A 16,605-nucleotide genomic window follows, 5' to 3' on the forward strand; every position below is an offset into this window, starting at 1 on the left:
CTATGGACTGCAGCACACCAGACTTCCCTGTCCATCACCATGTCCATTCAGTCAGTGATGCCATCCAACCATCTCATCCTCTGTCATCCCCTTCTCCTCCTGCCTTCAAGCTTTCCCAGCATCAGGGTCTTTTCCAATGAGTCAGTTCTTTGCATCAGGTGGCCAAAGGATTGGAGTTTCAGCTTCAGCATCAGTCCTCCCAATGAATATTCAGGACTGATTTCCTTTAGGACTGACTGGTTGGATCTTCTTGCAATCCAAGGGACTCTCTAGTCTTCTCCAACACCACAGTTCAAAAGCATCAGTTCTTCAGTGCTCAGCTTTGTTGAGGGGTATACAAAACATGAGGAAAACGGAAGACAGGGCTATTCTTTTTTGTGTTATTTATTACCAAGAAGCTAGAGATAACATGGTCATTGTCATCCTATAATTGTTTGAGATGGGTTCTAAAACACAGCTGAGCAATTCATTTTAAGCAGAATTTCAATGTGAGTTAAAAAAACTGGCACATGAAGAAAATGTGATAGTCTGACTTGGTGGGATTATACAAGTTTTTCTGTTTTCTGTGTACTTCTTGCAGGGACACATGGCTCTCTACCTTTTAGGCAGCAGGAGCCCGAGTAGCAGGAACATTCTGACAAAATCTCCACTCAGTATGAGAGGGAAGCAGTCCCCTTGACAGTTTGACAATGTGCTCATTTAGCTCAGAAATGAATGAGAGATGGACACAACTGAAGCTCACTTCATCCAAAATATATGTTGGCTCAAAGAAATGAAATATACCTTAAAGTTTTCTTTTTCTCACCACAGAGGAAACATGGATGAAGTCAAGGATTTTGATGACAGTATTTGCTGAGATTTGGAACATTTTGGGAGAAACAGGTTTGTGATAGAAAATCATGTTTGGTTTTAGACATTATACTTCAGATGCTCGTTCAACAGCCAACTAGCAAAGATAGGCAGTTGAACATGGCATCTGAAGTTCAGGGGACTGGTTGCGGGTGACCACATCAGTCGAGGAGCCTGAATAGTATGTAAAGCAATGGTATTGACGCTGGTGTAGATGGATCCTGGGAGAGAACAGTCCATCAGAGGAAGAGAATTGGACATAACCAGTACCTTCATCCTCAAAAAAGGCAAAGCCAATGTTTTTGGCTGTCTTGCCCAACAGAAGCTTGAAAAATGGCAACTTGCCTCTTGCAAAGGTCCTAAGAAGTAGCCACTGCCTTCAGTGAGCTTTTAAAATGCCAAGGAGTTCTAATTGTGTTGATTTTCTGACAGCTGTGAATATAAGATGCTGACCCCGGAATTGCAACTCACCCTATTGAAGGCTGCCGTCTATGGGGTCGCACAGAGTTGGACACGACTGAAGCGACTTAGCAGCAGCAGCAGCTATTGAAGGCATTAGCCTTCCCCACTAATGAGTGCTGAGCTAAGCCACCTGAAGGCTGCGTGGGGTTAAGCAGCACCTGCACTTCTCCTCCAAGAAACAGCTCGCTGCCATTAGATCAAACCAAGGCTCTTCCCCGCTTTGCCTGGAAGCTTGGGTATTTGTTTTCAGGGCATTAAACAGTAAGAGTCCTAGCTTAACTGGCACACAGGGGCTTTGTGTCCGAAAGGGATTTGGCTAGGTCTATGGGCTCCATCCTCCTGTTTTTGAAATCTAAGTTTGAGCAGGGAACTTTGAGACGCTCCTCCTGCTACCATTAGCTTCTGTCTGACTTTGCCGCCTGCTGAGGCCCAAGGGGAAAATGAGAAGCAGGTGCCTTTCAGAAGTCACCGGTCCTAGGCACCAGCACCGTGGAGCAAGATTCACCACTCAATGAATTTAATTTTCTCTCCCCAGCGTTTCCTCAATACAATTATTCTGATGGTATCTATTTATCTGTGTGTATCTCTATATATCTATATTGGCCTGCTGATTTACTTTCCACTCTGCTCCTCTTGCGGAGGACTCGCTTTCCCCCTGTCTCACCATCACAAGTTGTCAGTTTCCTATTAATACACTGCTTAAAGTACTGACACTAAGCTCTGACTGAACACGGCAATCATCTAGAGAGCTTTAAAAACTCCTGAAGTCTTGTCCCATCTCCAGAGATTACAATTTCATTGTCTTTGAGTGTAGCCTGGCTATCTGGACTTTAAAAAACTCCCCAGGTAACTCTCATGTGCAGTCATGATTGAGAACCACGGGCCAGCAGCCTCTGTGCTTTCCACATTAACAGCAAATTCATGAATCTCAGTTATCGTGAAATAGTGCCCCCCTCATCTCCAGGTAACGCTGTATTACAGCAGTAGCCTTTAGGAGAACAAGCCCTGATGCTTGTCATCTCTCTTCCGGGGAGGATTAGGTCCAGGCAGAGACAAGGCTGCAGAGATATCTTGGGGGAAAATGGGACCCTTAATACTTACCTTTATAGAGGCATCTTCCTTTAACCTGCAATGTGGGAGACCTGGGTTCGATCCCTGGGTCGGGAAGATCCCCCCTGGAGAAGGAAATGACAACCCACTCCAGTATTCTTGCCTGGAAAATCCCATGGACTGAGAAGCCTGGTAGGCTACAGTCCATGGGGTCGCAAAGAGTCGGACACGACTGAGCGACTTCACTTTCTGTCTTTCACTTTCCCCTTTAACGTTAAATTTGTTAGAACGAAATTTTGTCTATTTGAACCAGGGACTGACTGATCTTTGGCTTTCTCTCAGGGTTTTGGGGATTGAGTTTTCTGTTACGAGCTGCATATAGATCAGCTAACTCCTGAGGGCATGCAAGCCTGGTTATAAAGCACGACCTCTGCATTCCAGGGGAGCCCGCGGGAAACCAGGTGAAAAAACAGAGGGCTATGTCCTTGCAATTCAAAGTGTGTTCCGAGGGTCAGCAGCATCACCTGGGAGCTTCCTAAAAACGGCGTTGGGGACCTAGTCCCAGACCAATTCACTAAGAATCTGCATTTTAACAAGATGCCGGGGGCGGGGGCCGGGAGTACGCCAAGTCCACGTTTGAGAAGCGCCGGCCTATATACTTCGGCGGGTAATGTATGAGCAAAATCTCAAGGAACTACAGAGACTAGGCGGAGGGAGCCACTTATTCCTCTTCCAGGACTGGGGTCCTTTCATAGAGAGTCGCAGCGGCGGGAGGCTAGCGGGCCCAGGTGCCGGACTAGGTCACGGCAGCCCCGCCTGCCCGCCCCGCCTCCCTCCCGGGTTTCTGCCCCGCGCGCGGTTGCTGTGGCAGCGCGGGACGCCGCCAGAACCCCGGCGGCCGCGGTCTCCACCTCCTTCCTCGGAGGCCTCCGCGGGACCCCGGCTCGGGCCCAGCCCGCGCTCCGCCATGCCCCGGGGGAGGCGCGGGGGCCGGGTGGGCGCCCTGGAGGGCGGCCGGGAGGAGGAGGCGCCCCCGGCGGCGGGTGCCTTGCGGTCGGCGCAGTGGGCGTCCGGGCAGCAGCCCGAGGCGGCGGCCGAGCTGATTCTGCTCCGGGGCATCTTCGAGATCGGGAGGGACAGCTGCGACGTGGTGCTGAGCGAGCGGGCCCTGAGGTGGCAGCCCATCCGACCCGAGCGTCTCACAGGTGCGTGGTCCTGGTCAGAAGGTCCCCGCGCCTTCTCCTCCTTCTCCCGGCCTCACACCCTCCTCCCGGCGCCGTCCCTCCGCCTCCCGCAAGCTCCTCCTCTGTCCCAGCGGGCGACCGCGTACCCAAGCCGCCACCTCCTCCCTCCAGACCCGGGGAGCCCGAGCCGCCCCCCGGGGCCTCGGCCTGCCCGCTCCTGCCGCCTGGGTTGCCGTCCCGGGACCCACGTCACACTCCGTCCCCCTCCCCCAACTCCTCCCCACCCCCCCCCCCCTCCAAAGGGCTGCTGCTGCTAAGTCGCTTCAGTCGTGTCTGACTCTGTGCGACCCCGTAGACAGCAGCCCAACCAGGCTCCCCCGTCTCTGGGATTCTCCAGGCTAGAATACTGGAGTGCTGTTCTCCAAATGCGGGAAGGTAACCCACTCCTCCCCTCCATGTCCGAGTTTGGCTCAACTGCTTCCGGCGACGCTGCAAGTATAAGCGATTTAAAGTATACCTACACGTGGGTTCCGAATCCAACTTTCGTTTTGCTGACTTCTGAACATTTCACCTGAGCTTTTGGTCCCTCTGGACTTTTCCATCCCTCACATTCCTTGCCATTGTCTCGAATCAAGTCCAAGTTCTAGAAGTTTTTGTTGTTTAATACGGGCTTTAGAATCATCGTGTTGTTTAGGAGTATTTGCCTTTTGACCTAAACTATTTAGAGAGTGTTGTAATTCTGTACAATAGAAGTGTTTCAAGACTTAGTCTGGAGATGATGTAGGGGAAGCCTTGGGATTTGGTAAACATTTCTTCTAAATGATAACTTAGGAAATTAAAAAAAATACCCCTTCCCCTTGCTGTTTCCCTTGTTGGAAAACAAGACACAATGTGCTTTTTACCTTAAAGACTAGAGAAACGTCACTATTTTACAGTTTCTTGTACAAAAACCTAGCAAAACGGACTAGTCAGGGACTCAGAGCTCATTCTGATAGGCAGTTTCTGCTGCACTTGAGGTGCTCGCCTCAGTTCAGTTCAGTCACTCAGTCGTGCCCGACTCCTTGTGACCCCATGGACTGCAGCACGTTGGCCTCCCTGTCCATTGCCAACTCCCAGAGTTTACTCAAACTAATGTCCATTGAGTCAGTGAGGCCATCCAACCATCTCATCCTCTGTCGTCCCCTTCTCCTCCTGTCTTCAATCTTTCCCAGCCTCAGGGTCATTTCCAGTGAGTCAGTTCTTTGCATCAGGTCGCCAAAGGATTGGAGTTTCAACTTCAGCATTAGTCCTTCCAATGAACATTCAGGACTGATCTCCTTCAGGATGGACTGGCTGGATCTCCTTGCAGTCAAAGGGACTCTCAAGAGTCTTCTCCAACACCACAGTTCAAAAGCATCAATTCTTTGGTGCTCAGCTTTCTTTATAGTCCAACTCTCACATCCATATATGACTACTGGAAAAACCATAGCTTTGACTAGTTGGACCTTTGTTGGCAAAGTAATATCTCTGCTTTTTAATATGCTGTCTAGGTTGGTCATAATTTTTCTTCCAAGGAGCAAGTGTCTTTTAATTTCATGGCTGCAGTCACCATCTGCAGTGATTTTGGAGCCACCAAAAAGAAAGTCTGCCACTGTTTCCCCATCTATTTGCCATGAAGTGATGGGACCAGATGCCATCATCTTACTTAACTGAAACTACTTTTGACTTTAATTTAAAATGTTTTCAGGTGTGTTGAAAAGCACGGTGGGGTATTTTCTACATCTTTGAGTTAAAAACTAGGGATATGGGCATAGAATTCTATTTAAGTCTGTTCGAATTTGGGGGACATAGAAGTTTACCATTAGAGCTTAAATTGGCCTACATGGATCTTTTTAATCAACAATGAAGCTGAAATACTATAGGAATAAAGTGAGACATTATGAAATGAGGTCTTCAAATCTGTGTTGCAATAGTGGTATGTATGAAGCAGTAAAATGCTCTTTTATATACTGAGAGCCGGTGGAGGAAAAGTAGGCTGAATTAGTATTCCTGGCTGTTTAAAAGACATCCGGACAGTTATAACTCTAAAGGTTGCAAGTGTTGATCTTTGATTTTGACCTAAAACATGTTGGTTTTCTTTGCCTTCATTTAGATGCACCACCTTTTCTTTGTAACTAACACCTAGTTTGCAAATATCACTTGGGGCCCCTGAATATTGGAGGTCCAAAAGCTTAGCACCTTAGCAGTTATATTTTAGGAGAAACTAATTATTAAACCATTGTTTTACTTAATAAAATAAGAGTGGGAAAAGTAAAATAAGAGATATGTTTAAATGTGAGAAATATTCTGTCGTGGAATTAGCCTAGTTGAGTGTGATGGAAGACAAGTGAAATTGGTTGAGGAAATGGAGGAAAACTGCAGCCATACCTGGAAGGAGGTGGTGTGGGAGGACATTGGGGGCAGAGTATGTCCCTTGCTGGCCAGTGCCTGGCTGTTCCCGGAAAGGGTGGGGGTGGGGTTGGATCGCTGCTGGGCATTATCATAGGAGATGTTTGCAAGGCCGTTCAGTTTTTAAAACTCGTGGTGCCTTAGTGGTTTTTTTTTTTTTTTTTTTTTTAATAAACTTTATTTGTAGAGCAGTTTTAGGTTCAGGGCAAAATTAAGCAGAAGGTGTATATATCCTCTGCTCCCCACAATGCATAGCCTCCCCGATTATAAGTATTTCCCACCAAGGTCGTACCTTTTCCCACCAAGGTTGTATCTTTGCTAAATCTGATGACCCTACATTGACATCATTATCATCCAGAGTCCATAGTTTACATTAAGGTTCACTCTTAGAGTTCTGCATTCTCTGGGTTTTGCCTTATTTATAATGACATGTAGTAGGATTCTTCAGAGAATGAGAACCGTGAAAATATATATATGTGTGTATGTGTTTATATACACACACAGACAATACAATGCGTGTGTATATTTATATTATTTGAGATTTATTATGGGAAAATATGAAATTGATTATGGCTTCCCTGGTGGTTCAGACAGTAAAGAATCCACCTGCAATATAGGAGACCAGGGTTCAATCCCTGGGCCAGGAAGATCCCCTGGAGAAGGGAATGGCTACCCACTCCAGTATTCTTGCCTGGAGAATTCCATGGATAGAGGAGCCTGGTGGGCTATAGTCCATGGGGTTGCAAAAAATTGAGCATGATTGATTGACTAACACACGCATTATAGGAATTGGAGATTATGGAGGCTGAGATATGCCGTTCTTTGCCATTTGCAAAGTTCAGAACCAGGAAAACTGGTTGTATAATTCAGACCAAATTGGAATCCCTGAGGACCCAGGGAGCTGATGGTGTAGCCCCTAGAGATGGGATCTACCTGGAGAAGAGGGAGGATGATCAGAAAATCTGTTTTGTTTACACTCAGCACTTTGAAGAGTGCCTGGCATATGAACATTTGTTCCATGAATGAATTTGTTAACTAGTCTCATGAACTTTAGCTTTGCCCATTGCTTTGTAATCTGATTACTACATTGCTACTTGATAGCTTTTCATCACCTGTAGCAATATCCCCCAGCCCTTTTGTTAAAGCATTAGAACTCTTTTTACAAAAACATTCTTCAGCTAATGTGGGCCCACTTCTCCACTGTGAGCATTGTGGTCAGATGCTCAGCTGTAGGATGGAAAAGAAAGCAATCTATGACTAGGGCATGGATTGACCAGGCTGTCACATCTGTAATACAAACTGTATACACAAAAGGGCATCATCTGCTCAGAAAACTTCATTATTGCTTGCAGTGGTGCCTAAATGATCTTTCTATCGGAATCTCTAATTATGGTCATTCTATTTGTGGAATCATGCGTTTATTCATGTTAATTACCAAAATAGCTGTCTGTGCCCTAGGGTAGTGTGAAATCCTGAAGAAATGCAAGAGGGGTCAGATGAGGATTTTCAGGTCAAATGAGAAAGGTCAGGCATGTCTGGGTCACAAGACCCTATAGGCGGAGCAGGCCTCAGTGTTAGCCCCCAGCATGGTGCCTGGGACCAGGCGTAATGTGTCAAAAATTGAGAGCTCAGAAAGGGAATGTGGGCAAATGCCGCGGACCAATATGTGTGCTTTGTCATTTAGTCCTTAGCTTATCTTGTGACTGGATCAGATGTTTTCAGAGTTCAACATTTTCAAAATGATTGCTGATGGCCTGTGGGCATGATTCTAGATCTCAATCAGGGACAAACTTCTAGCAATATGTGCTTAACAAGTGGTAAACTCCTATTTGAAATGTTAGAAGGAAGCAGAAAGTACACGCATTTTTGTGCATCCTCAATGCAGGATCTGCTTACTGAACTGTAAGATTTGGTTATGAGGTTTTCTCATAAAGGAAAATCTACTCCTAGGGAGCGTTAGCAATTGGTAGGATTAGACTATATGAAGCTTATATATATATATATACACACACACACACACACACACACACACATATATATATGAAGTACATATATATGAAGCTGATATGAAGTACACTTCAGAATGATCAATTTAGGGATCTCTATGACCAGAATGCCAAATGCCCACAAGTCTTTCTCTGCTGTCTCACATTGGGCACCTTTGTCATTTACTAATGAATAGCACCTTGAAGTATGGAAAACAGGACAGGATATTCTACAGGCTCTCTACTCCAGCTGTCTGCAGTCTCCCATCTGGTGAAGGACAGGTTTCAGGAGTGGGCACCCAGAGACCTGAGGTCCTGTCTGCACCTAAGGGTGTAACTGACTCAAGGCAAGTTATTTAATCCCTTTAAATGACAGTTTATTCATCTGCAAAATGAAGCATTTGCATTATATGATCTCTAAGAATTGTCAACTCTGAAGTTGCATTTTATAGAAAATACCTGTTTTTATAGGCTTTCGATGTTAGGGCATCGTAATAAATCTGAGTAAGGTTTCAATGATCAACTTCCTGGCATGTGTGGAAGTTGTATTTTACAACAAAGCTTCATAGCCCTAATGAATTTCTAATTGAAATAACTACGTGGAAAATATGGGCCAAGTTTTTTTGCTCCCCTTCCCTGGCTTCAAGGCCAGATAAGGAGAGGTGGACTGTTACCTCAGCACAGATTCTGTCTTTGGAAAGAAAGAAACCATTTTCTGATAGAAAATCATGGGTCAAGGCTAGTCTTAAGCAGATTTTTCATGATGGACAAAACGACTAGCTTAGCCTTTCTTCAACTTCATTTCCTGTACCCTCTTACTAAATTCCTGGGCAAGGATCTTACAATATGCTTGATTATCATGAAAATATTATGTTTTAAATATTTTAAAAAAGACAATGGAGGCTTCAAATCTTAATTATGGTTTACAATTCTCTTGTTATTCTTAGACTTCCTACCTCACATTACACCATTTCATGTTGTGTTTTTCAAAGGGTTATTCCTTCCATGCCCTTGAGCTCAGCTGAATTAGAGAAATAACCAGAAAATCTGAAAAGGGTGGGCTTCATAATAAGATCTTGGAAGTGTTTCTTTTTTTGAGGGAGCTAATGATTTTCTCATGCTTTAAGTTTACATAAACATTTATTTGTTAGGAACTTTTCAAGATGACAGGTAATGTGGAAAAATGTGAAAATGAGAAAAACCCAATCAATTTTAAAACAACAAGAGTTAGTGATTACTGGGACTTAGCAGAGCTGGGTCCATTCTAAGTATTAATCTGCCTAAGCCGTTTGGGAACAGATGTACGTGAAACAGATCCTGTGCTCTGTTGTGTACATCCAAAGTGAGACATCTGTTGGTGAACCGTTGGTCAGGAATAATGGAAGTAGGGGTTAAACCCCAAAATGACCCATTACTCACGTAAATTATTAAAGGACTAATTACTCAGTAAAACACAGTGCTTTGATTCATCAGTCTACATATGAAGAAGAAAAAAAAAATCTTCTTTAAAAAAATTAGTGTGTTCCTAAGCTGTCAAAATTGAAGGAATTTTTAAAAGATGGGTGTGAAAAATCAAGCTTAGCAAGGAACTGCATATAATGTTTATGAAATTTTTAAATGCTTTGACAGTCCTGTTAACCTATTGTGTAAATACTGTATAAAGCACATGTTGTGAAAATACTTAGCTTTTTCTTAATGTACATTAGTCCACACAGAAAAACAAAATATAGAATGAATCTCTAAGTATGGCTGTTCTGTTAAAATTTCTGTGCTGATCTAATGCTCTGTATCTACACTGTCCAATATGGTCACCACCAGCCCCCGTGACTGCTGAGCACTCAAAATATGGCTACTGTGACTGAGGAACTGAATTTTATATTTTATTTAATTTTAATAAATTTAATAGCCACATGCAGCTAGTGGCGATCAGATTTTAAAACACAGTTCTAACACACAGACATACGAAGAGTTGAAAACATTTATTACTTTGATTCCCAGGCATGGGTTTTCATCTTTATTTCTATAGTAAGGTATAGTTTTCAAATAGTTAATCTCAACATAGGACTGAATTACCATCCAATCTGAGCTGCTAATTTAAAGATAGATCTCTGAGTCCAGAGATTCCCAAGTGGCAGAACCTTTTAACATATTTTGTGACCCCCAAAACATGCTTTTATTTGTTATTATGAATTAATTGGCTGATAACGTTTTGTCTGTAAAAACCATTGTTTTATTGCTCATGTCATGGTTTACTTAAATCAACTGGTTTCTTACTATAATGATTGTGGGTTTGAAACAGCCATCCTCGCCTGTGTACACTGACCCCATGAAAGTCTGCATCCTGGTGTTGTTCCTAAATACACCACAGCCATGTGACACCATATGAAGACAAGCACTTAAAAGAAACTTCTCTACTTTTGTGTCCCCTTCCTCTCGCTCCTCCTCCATGAGGGGGTATTTAGGGTCACCACTGACACAGAAATATGCTCCTAGAAGTGGTACTTGCATTGAAGGCAAGGGATGTACAAACTCAACATGGGGATGGACTGGATCAAGGTTGGTAAACCAGAGAGGCTGATTCATGTGGGATCTGCCGGAGTGGGAGGACCTACAGTGAATTGCAGGAGTATGAACCTGATGGAGCTAAAGAATCAAAGAGCCATGGCAGTAAATAATTGGGATCGACAGATAGCTTGGGTACACAGGAAGATGCTATTGCCTAGACTGGGCATTTCTGTGCTCTCTGTAATTTGGGAAGGTGAACCATCTTTGTTCAAAGGGCCAGGGATATAGAAGACATAATTCACTGTGATCTAAATACTAGAATACTCATTCTGAGTCTTATCCCTAATCCCCTGGTTCATTACTTGACTAGGTTATTTGATTACATTTCAAATATTGACAAGTCTATAAGCATCATCAAAGTCCTCAACAAAGTCCTTGCCAATGCCTTCCATGTGACTGTATTCCTGCTGAATTTTAAAAGTACTGTGCCTGTGATGGGGTAGTGTGTGCTGGGCAAGTGAGTTCTGGTCATGTATGTGCTGAGCAAAGGGAAGGCACTCTTGGTAGCCATGGCTGTTTATATGCTCTTATGTTTTCCAAAGTCAGTATGTATTGAGATAAGAGGGAAAGGAGGGAGGAAAGTGAAGTTTGAGGGAAATTAAACCTTCTGCTGACTTTTAGCCTGTAAACCAGAAGCTGAAGACCCTCAGGGTAATGGGTAACAGAATCCAGAGACAGGGAGGCAGACAAACAGGTGGACAGGTATGGATATATTAAAAACAGCTGACATAGTGCTATGGACTTACGCTAAGCCTACAGGTAAGTCTTAAATAATGTACCAGCTGACATTAGGGAGTTCCTATATACATTCCAAGATTTTCATCAGGAACAATGTTCTGGAAACTATCGCTGTTGCTCTGGATCCATGTCCAGTGTTTGATTGAAAATCCGTGCATGCTCGGTCACGTCTGGCTCTTTGTGACCTATGGACTGTAGCCTGCCAGGCTTCTCTGTCCATGGGTTTCTCCAGGCAAGAATACTGGAATGGGTAGCCGTTTCCTCCTCCAGGGGATCTTCCCAACCAAGGGTTCAAACCCACATCTCCTGCATTGCAGGAGGACTCTTTACTGCTGAAAATAGTGAATGTTTAGTCCTGTATGAAGTGTATTGTCTTGTTTAATCTTCCCAACAAGACTGCGTAGTTCAGATAGGGTTTTTATTTCTGGGACCCAGAGATGACCTTTCTTGCCCAAGGACATGCTGGTGATGGAGTTGTTGGGATTCCAGGCCAGGCAGCCTGACTCCAGAGTCCACACTGTACCCAGGAGGTTATGCTGCTTCCTCAGTTCAGTAGGAAAGAGTTCTCCCTAACATCTTCAAGAGTCTATGTAATGTCTGAGTAAGTGGGTAGCATCATGGTTCAAACCAAAGTAACAAGCCTTACTACGACAAGAGTGTCTGATTTTTTCAGGCCTTCATGACAGTTCTTCCGTAGAGAGCATATTCTGTTGCTCTCACCACTTATAATTCCTGAGTAAATGACCAAATGAAAGTTTTTAAAGCCCAATATTTTTATTATAGAAAACATCAAACATAGCCAGATGTAGAAAGAATAATATAATAAGCCTTCATGTTCAATCCAGTGAGGATGAGGCTCAATGTGACATGTTCTTGAGTTTGAATGGTTTTCAAGGTCAGTCTTGTTCCATTCATGCCCTAACCACTTCCCTCCTTTGTTTGGAATAGTTGGGAGCAATTCCTAGATATCATATAATTGCTTCTATAGATATCTTACATGTATCTCTAGAAGATTAGGATTAAAAAAGCATAGGACATAATATAATACACAGTATAGTCACTATTCCAATATAAAATAATCCTGTGTCCTTAAATATACAGTTAGTGTTCATTGTCTTCTATTGTTTCTCTTTCCCTTTTCTAAATCTAAATCAACATTTAAATAAGATCCATGTTGCAGTTGGTTGCTGTGTCTTTATATCTTTGATTCCACAGATTCCTCTCCCTTTAAAATTTTTTTCCTTGTTAGTTATTTTCTGGGCAAACTAGGTTGTTTGGACTGCAGTTTTTCACAGGAAAATGAAAGGTTCGTTGTAGGGGCAACTGTCTGTGAAAGATGAAAGGGGCAGGAAGCATGTTGGGAGGGATAACCTCCAGGCTGTGATACTAGTTTGACGCCTGTAAAGAGGGCTGAAGCAGGCACGGGCAGGGAGAACCTCAGCCTATGGTGCTTATCTGAAAAGACTGCTCCTTAGGAGTCCTGCCTTAGGTGGTGCTGGGATTTAGTTGCCCAGTCCTGCCCAACTCATTGTGACCTCATGGACTGCAGCTCTCCAGGCCTCCCTGTCTCTCACCGTCTCCAGAAGTTTGCCCAAGTTCGTGTCCATTGCACTGGTGATGTCTTCTAGCCATCTCATCCTCTGACGTCTCCTTCTCCTCCTGCCTTCAATATTTCCTAGCGTCACAGACTTTTCCAGTGAGTCAACTATTAGCATCAGATGACCAAAATACTAAAGCTTCAGCTTCAGCATCTGTCCTTCCAGTGAATATTCAGGGTTGATCTCTGTAAAGATTGACTGGTTTGATCTTGCTGTCCAAGGGACTCTCAGGAGTCTTCTCCAGCACCACAGTTTGAAGGCATCAATTCTTTGGCACTCTGCCTTCTTTACAGTCCAGCTCTCACAACCATACGTGACCACTGAGAAGACCATTAGCCTTGACTATATGGACCTTTGTTGGCAGAGTAATGTCTCTGCTTTTCAATACACTGTCTAGGTTTGTCATAACTTTCCTGCCAAGAAGCAAATGTCTTCTATTTCATGGCTGCAGTCACCATACACAGTGATTTTAGAGTGCAAGAAGAGGAAATCTGACACTGCTTCCACCTTTTCCCCCTCTATTTGCCATGCAGTAATGGGACTGGATGCCATGATCTTAGTTTTTTTTTTTTAATAGTTTTAAGTCAGCTCCTTCACTCTCCTCCTCATTGAGAGGCCCTTTAGTTCCTATGCGCTTTCTGCCATTAGGTGGTAACATCTGCGTATCTGAGGTTGTTGATATTTCTCCCTTCTGTCTTGACTCCAGCTTCTAACTTATTCAGCCTGGCATTTCTCATGATGTGCTCAGCATATAGGTTAAACAGGAAGACAGCAGACTGTCCAGTTGTGCCCCTTCTCAATCTTGAACCAATCAGTTGTTCCATGCCTGCCTTAGGTAGAAGTGGCCAAATCTATGTGTTCAGTCATAGGCTGGGGGCTGCCTGAGAAGAGTGAAGTTAAGGTGGGTCCTAAAGGTACCAATAGCTGGGGGTTGTTGCCTAACTGCATTCGTTGCAGCAGAAAAGCAAGTTTTTCCTTAAAGGGAAAAATCACAGCAGCCACTGTGACCAATTAGGTTTATTATTATCATTATGAACTCAGTTATTTAAATATATTTCAATTCATAGCAGCGACGCTTCTTGCTGCTGCTGCTGCTGCTAAGTCGCTTCAGTTGTGTCTGACTCTGTGCGACCCCATAGACAGCAGCCCACCAGGCTCTGCCGTCCCTGGGATTCTCCAGGCAAGAACACTGGAGTGGGTTGCCATTTCCTTTTCCAGTGCATGAAAGTGAAAAGTGAAAGTGAAGTCGCCCAGTCATGCCCAACTCTTAGCGACCCCATGGATTGCAGCCTACCAGGCTCCTCCATCCATGGGATTTTCCAGGCAAGAGTACTGGAGTGGGGTGCCATTGCCTTCTCCAGTGACGCTTCTTACTAATGCTCAAATTGCCCCGATTCTGTATTTTTGGACCGATGGGAACCACTTCACACTGATTTCTGAGGCCTTTTGACATTTTTCTTAGATGTCTCTGTTCGCTTCCTTGCTTTCTGAAATGGCAATATATTCTAGGCCTGTTTTGAACATTTCATGCCTATCATCAAGGGTGCCTGATTTCTTAAACTGAGTTACGGTATTTAGAGATCACACTTTGAGCCCCAGGTGTGCTCATTGCTAGTACTTTCCTTATATAGTCCTATTTCCTAGGTTTTTCTGAAAGCAGAGCTAGGAAGCATGATTTTTTTTTTTTCCCTGAAGAATAGATGCACTATGGAATTATGCTGGTATCTCCAGTAAAAGTTCAAGACTAAAGGTTTTTATTTATTTGTTCCTACCCTTAAAATTCAGTGTTCCAACTGCAATAATATCATTACTGCTTTGCAATAAATGTACATCACAGAATAATAACACCAGTGCTACCGCCAACAATGTAATTAATGAGAGCCAGCCATTTAAGATCATTCTGTAATAATTTTGTTTTTGTTGCTTTTAGGGACGTACCACTTAAAGTACGTGCTGTGCTTAGTCGCTCAGTTGTGTCCGACTCTTTGCGACCCCATGGACTGTAGCCCACGAGGAATCACTGTCCTTGGGGATTCTCCAGGCCAGAATACATGTCCTCCTCCAGGGGATCTGCCTAACCTGGGGATTGAACCCAGGCCTCCCACATTGCAGATGAATTCTTTACCATCTGAGCCACCAGGGAAGCCCAAGAATACTGGAGCGGGTAGCCTATCCCTTCTCCAGGGGAGCTTCCTGATCCAGGAATTGAACCAGGGTGTCATGCATTGTAGGCAGATTCTTTACCAGCTGAACTACCAGGGAAGCCCAGAGTATGTGCTATGTGTAGTCAGATTATTATTATTATTTTTTAATGGGTCTATATTTTATCATCTTATTTATTTTTGGCTGTGCTGGGTCTTTGTTGCTGCATGCAGATTTTCTGTTGTTGCAGTGAATGGGGGCTACTCTCTAATTGCGATGTGCGGGCTTCTCATTGAAGTGGTTTCTCTTGTTGTGGAGCATGGGCATTAGGGCACGTGGGCTTCAGTCATTGCCTCATGATATGTGGGATTTTCCTAGACCAGGGATTGAACCTGTGTCCCCATTGGCAGGCAGATTTTTAACTACTGGACCACGAGGGAAATCCCCAAATGACTGTGTTCTAAAGACAGTTGGAATCAGTCCTATCTGTGATGTTATACTTCCAACTCAATATGCAAAATTATTTGTTTCACTTTTGCTTTTATTTTTGGGCATTGCTCTTTTTAATCCTATTTTGTAATTATGTAAAATACTTACATGGTTCCAAAATCAAATCCACTAAGCAAGCTATACTCTGGGAAGCACAGTTTTTGTCTGTGTCCCTTCTACCCTTTTCCTTCCTTCCCATTATTGGTAAGCCTTTTAAATTTTTTGGTTTATTCCTAGATAAGCAAACATGTACATATATTCTTTTACTTACCTCACCCTACCCATCTTCTTAAGTGCATGGGACTGTACCATATATGCTTTTTTTCCACTTCAATTTCTTTTTGAATTAACAGTATTCCCAATATATCACTTGATAGAGGTATGTAGTGAGAGTCCTCATTTCCTTTTGTATCTGCACAAATGGCAGCCCACTCCAGTGTTCTTGCCTGGAGAATCCCAGGGACGGCGGAGCCTGGTGGGCTGCCATCTATGGGGTCGCACAGAGTCGGGCACGACTGAAGCGACTTAGCATAGCATAGCATAACAATAATCTGTTGTGTGCTTTAGTTTACTAAACCTTCTCTCTGTTGAAGGACTTGGGTGGTTTCCAGTCATTTTTGCTGTTGTGAATAGTGGTGTAATTAAAAACTTATCATGTCTGTTTAAAATGTATTTTTGGAATAGATTCCTGCAAGTGGGACTGTTGACTCAAAGAATAAATACCTTATATAATTTTTTAATGTATGTTAAGTTGCTTCAGTCATGTCTGACTCTTTGTGATGCTATGGACTCCAGGTTCCTCTGTCCACGGGATCCTCCAGGCAGGAATACTGGAGTGGGTTGCCATGCCCTCCTCCAGGGGATCATCCTCACTCAGGGATTGAACCCATGGGTTTCTTATGTCTCCTGGATTGGCAAGTCGGTTCTTTACCACTAGCGCCACCTGAGAAGTCTATTTTTTTTTTTTTTTTAAATAACCTGACTTTTTAGAGCAGTTTTCATTTCACAGCAAAATTAGTGAAACGTACAGAGGTTTCCCATCTACTTCCTGCCTACATAATTTTGCCAAATATTTCCAAGTCCCCTGAGAAAGATTGTGTTATTTTGCTTTTCTGT

At 43.6% G+C, this 16,605-nt stretch overlaps 1 protein-coding gene across 7 annotated transcripts in view; it reads left to right on the top strand.

Moving 5' to 3' along the window:
- CERKL (ceramide kinase like) overlaps positions 1-16,605 on the top strand; it is a 157,865-nt gene that overhangs the window by 20,310 nt on the left and 120,950 nt on the right. The window contains exon 1 of one of the 7 annotated variants that reach the window (XM_055572032.1): positions 1,584-2,275. The exons of 1 other annotated variant lie outside the window; for it this stretch is intronic. In XM_055572032.1, coding sequence (XP_055428007.1) covers positions 2,233-2,275 — 43 coding nt within the window. In that variant the 5' untranslated portion in view covers positions 1,584-2,232. Of the gene's footprint in view, positions 1-1,583; positions 2,276-2,839; positions 3,029-3,229; positions 3,567-16,605 lie in introns of those variants that run through there. 5 more of the 7 variants (XM_055572027.1, XM_055572033.1, XM_055572026.1 and 2 more) reach the window with 5 other exon arrangements.

Source organism: Bubalus kerabau, chromosome 3 (assembly GCF_029407905.1).
Source record: "Bubalus kerabau isolate K-KA32 ecotype Philippines breed swamp buffalo chromosome 3, PCC_UOA_SB_1v2, whole genome shotgun sequence".
NCBI classification, from domain to species: Eukaryota; Metazoa; Chordata; class Mammalia; order Artiodactyla; family Bovidae; genus Bubalus; species Bubalus kerabau.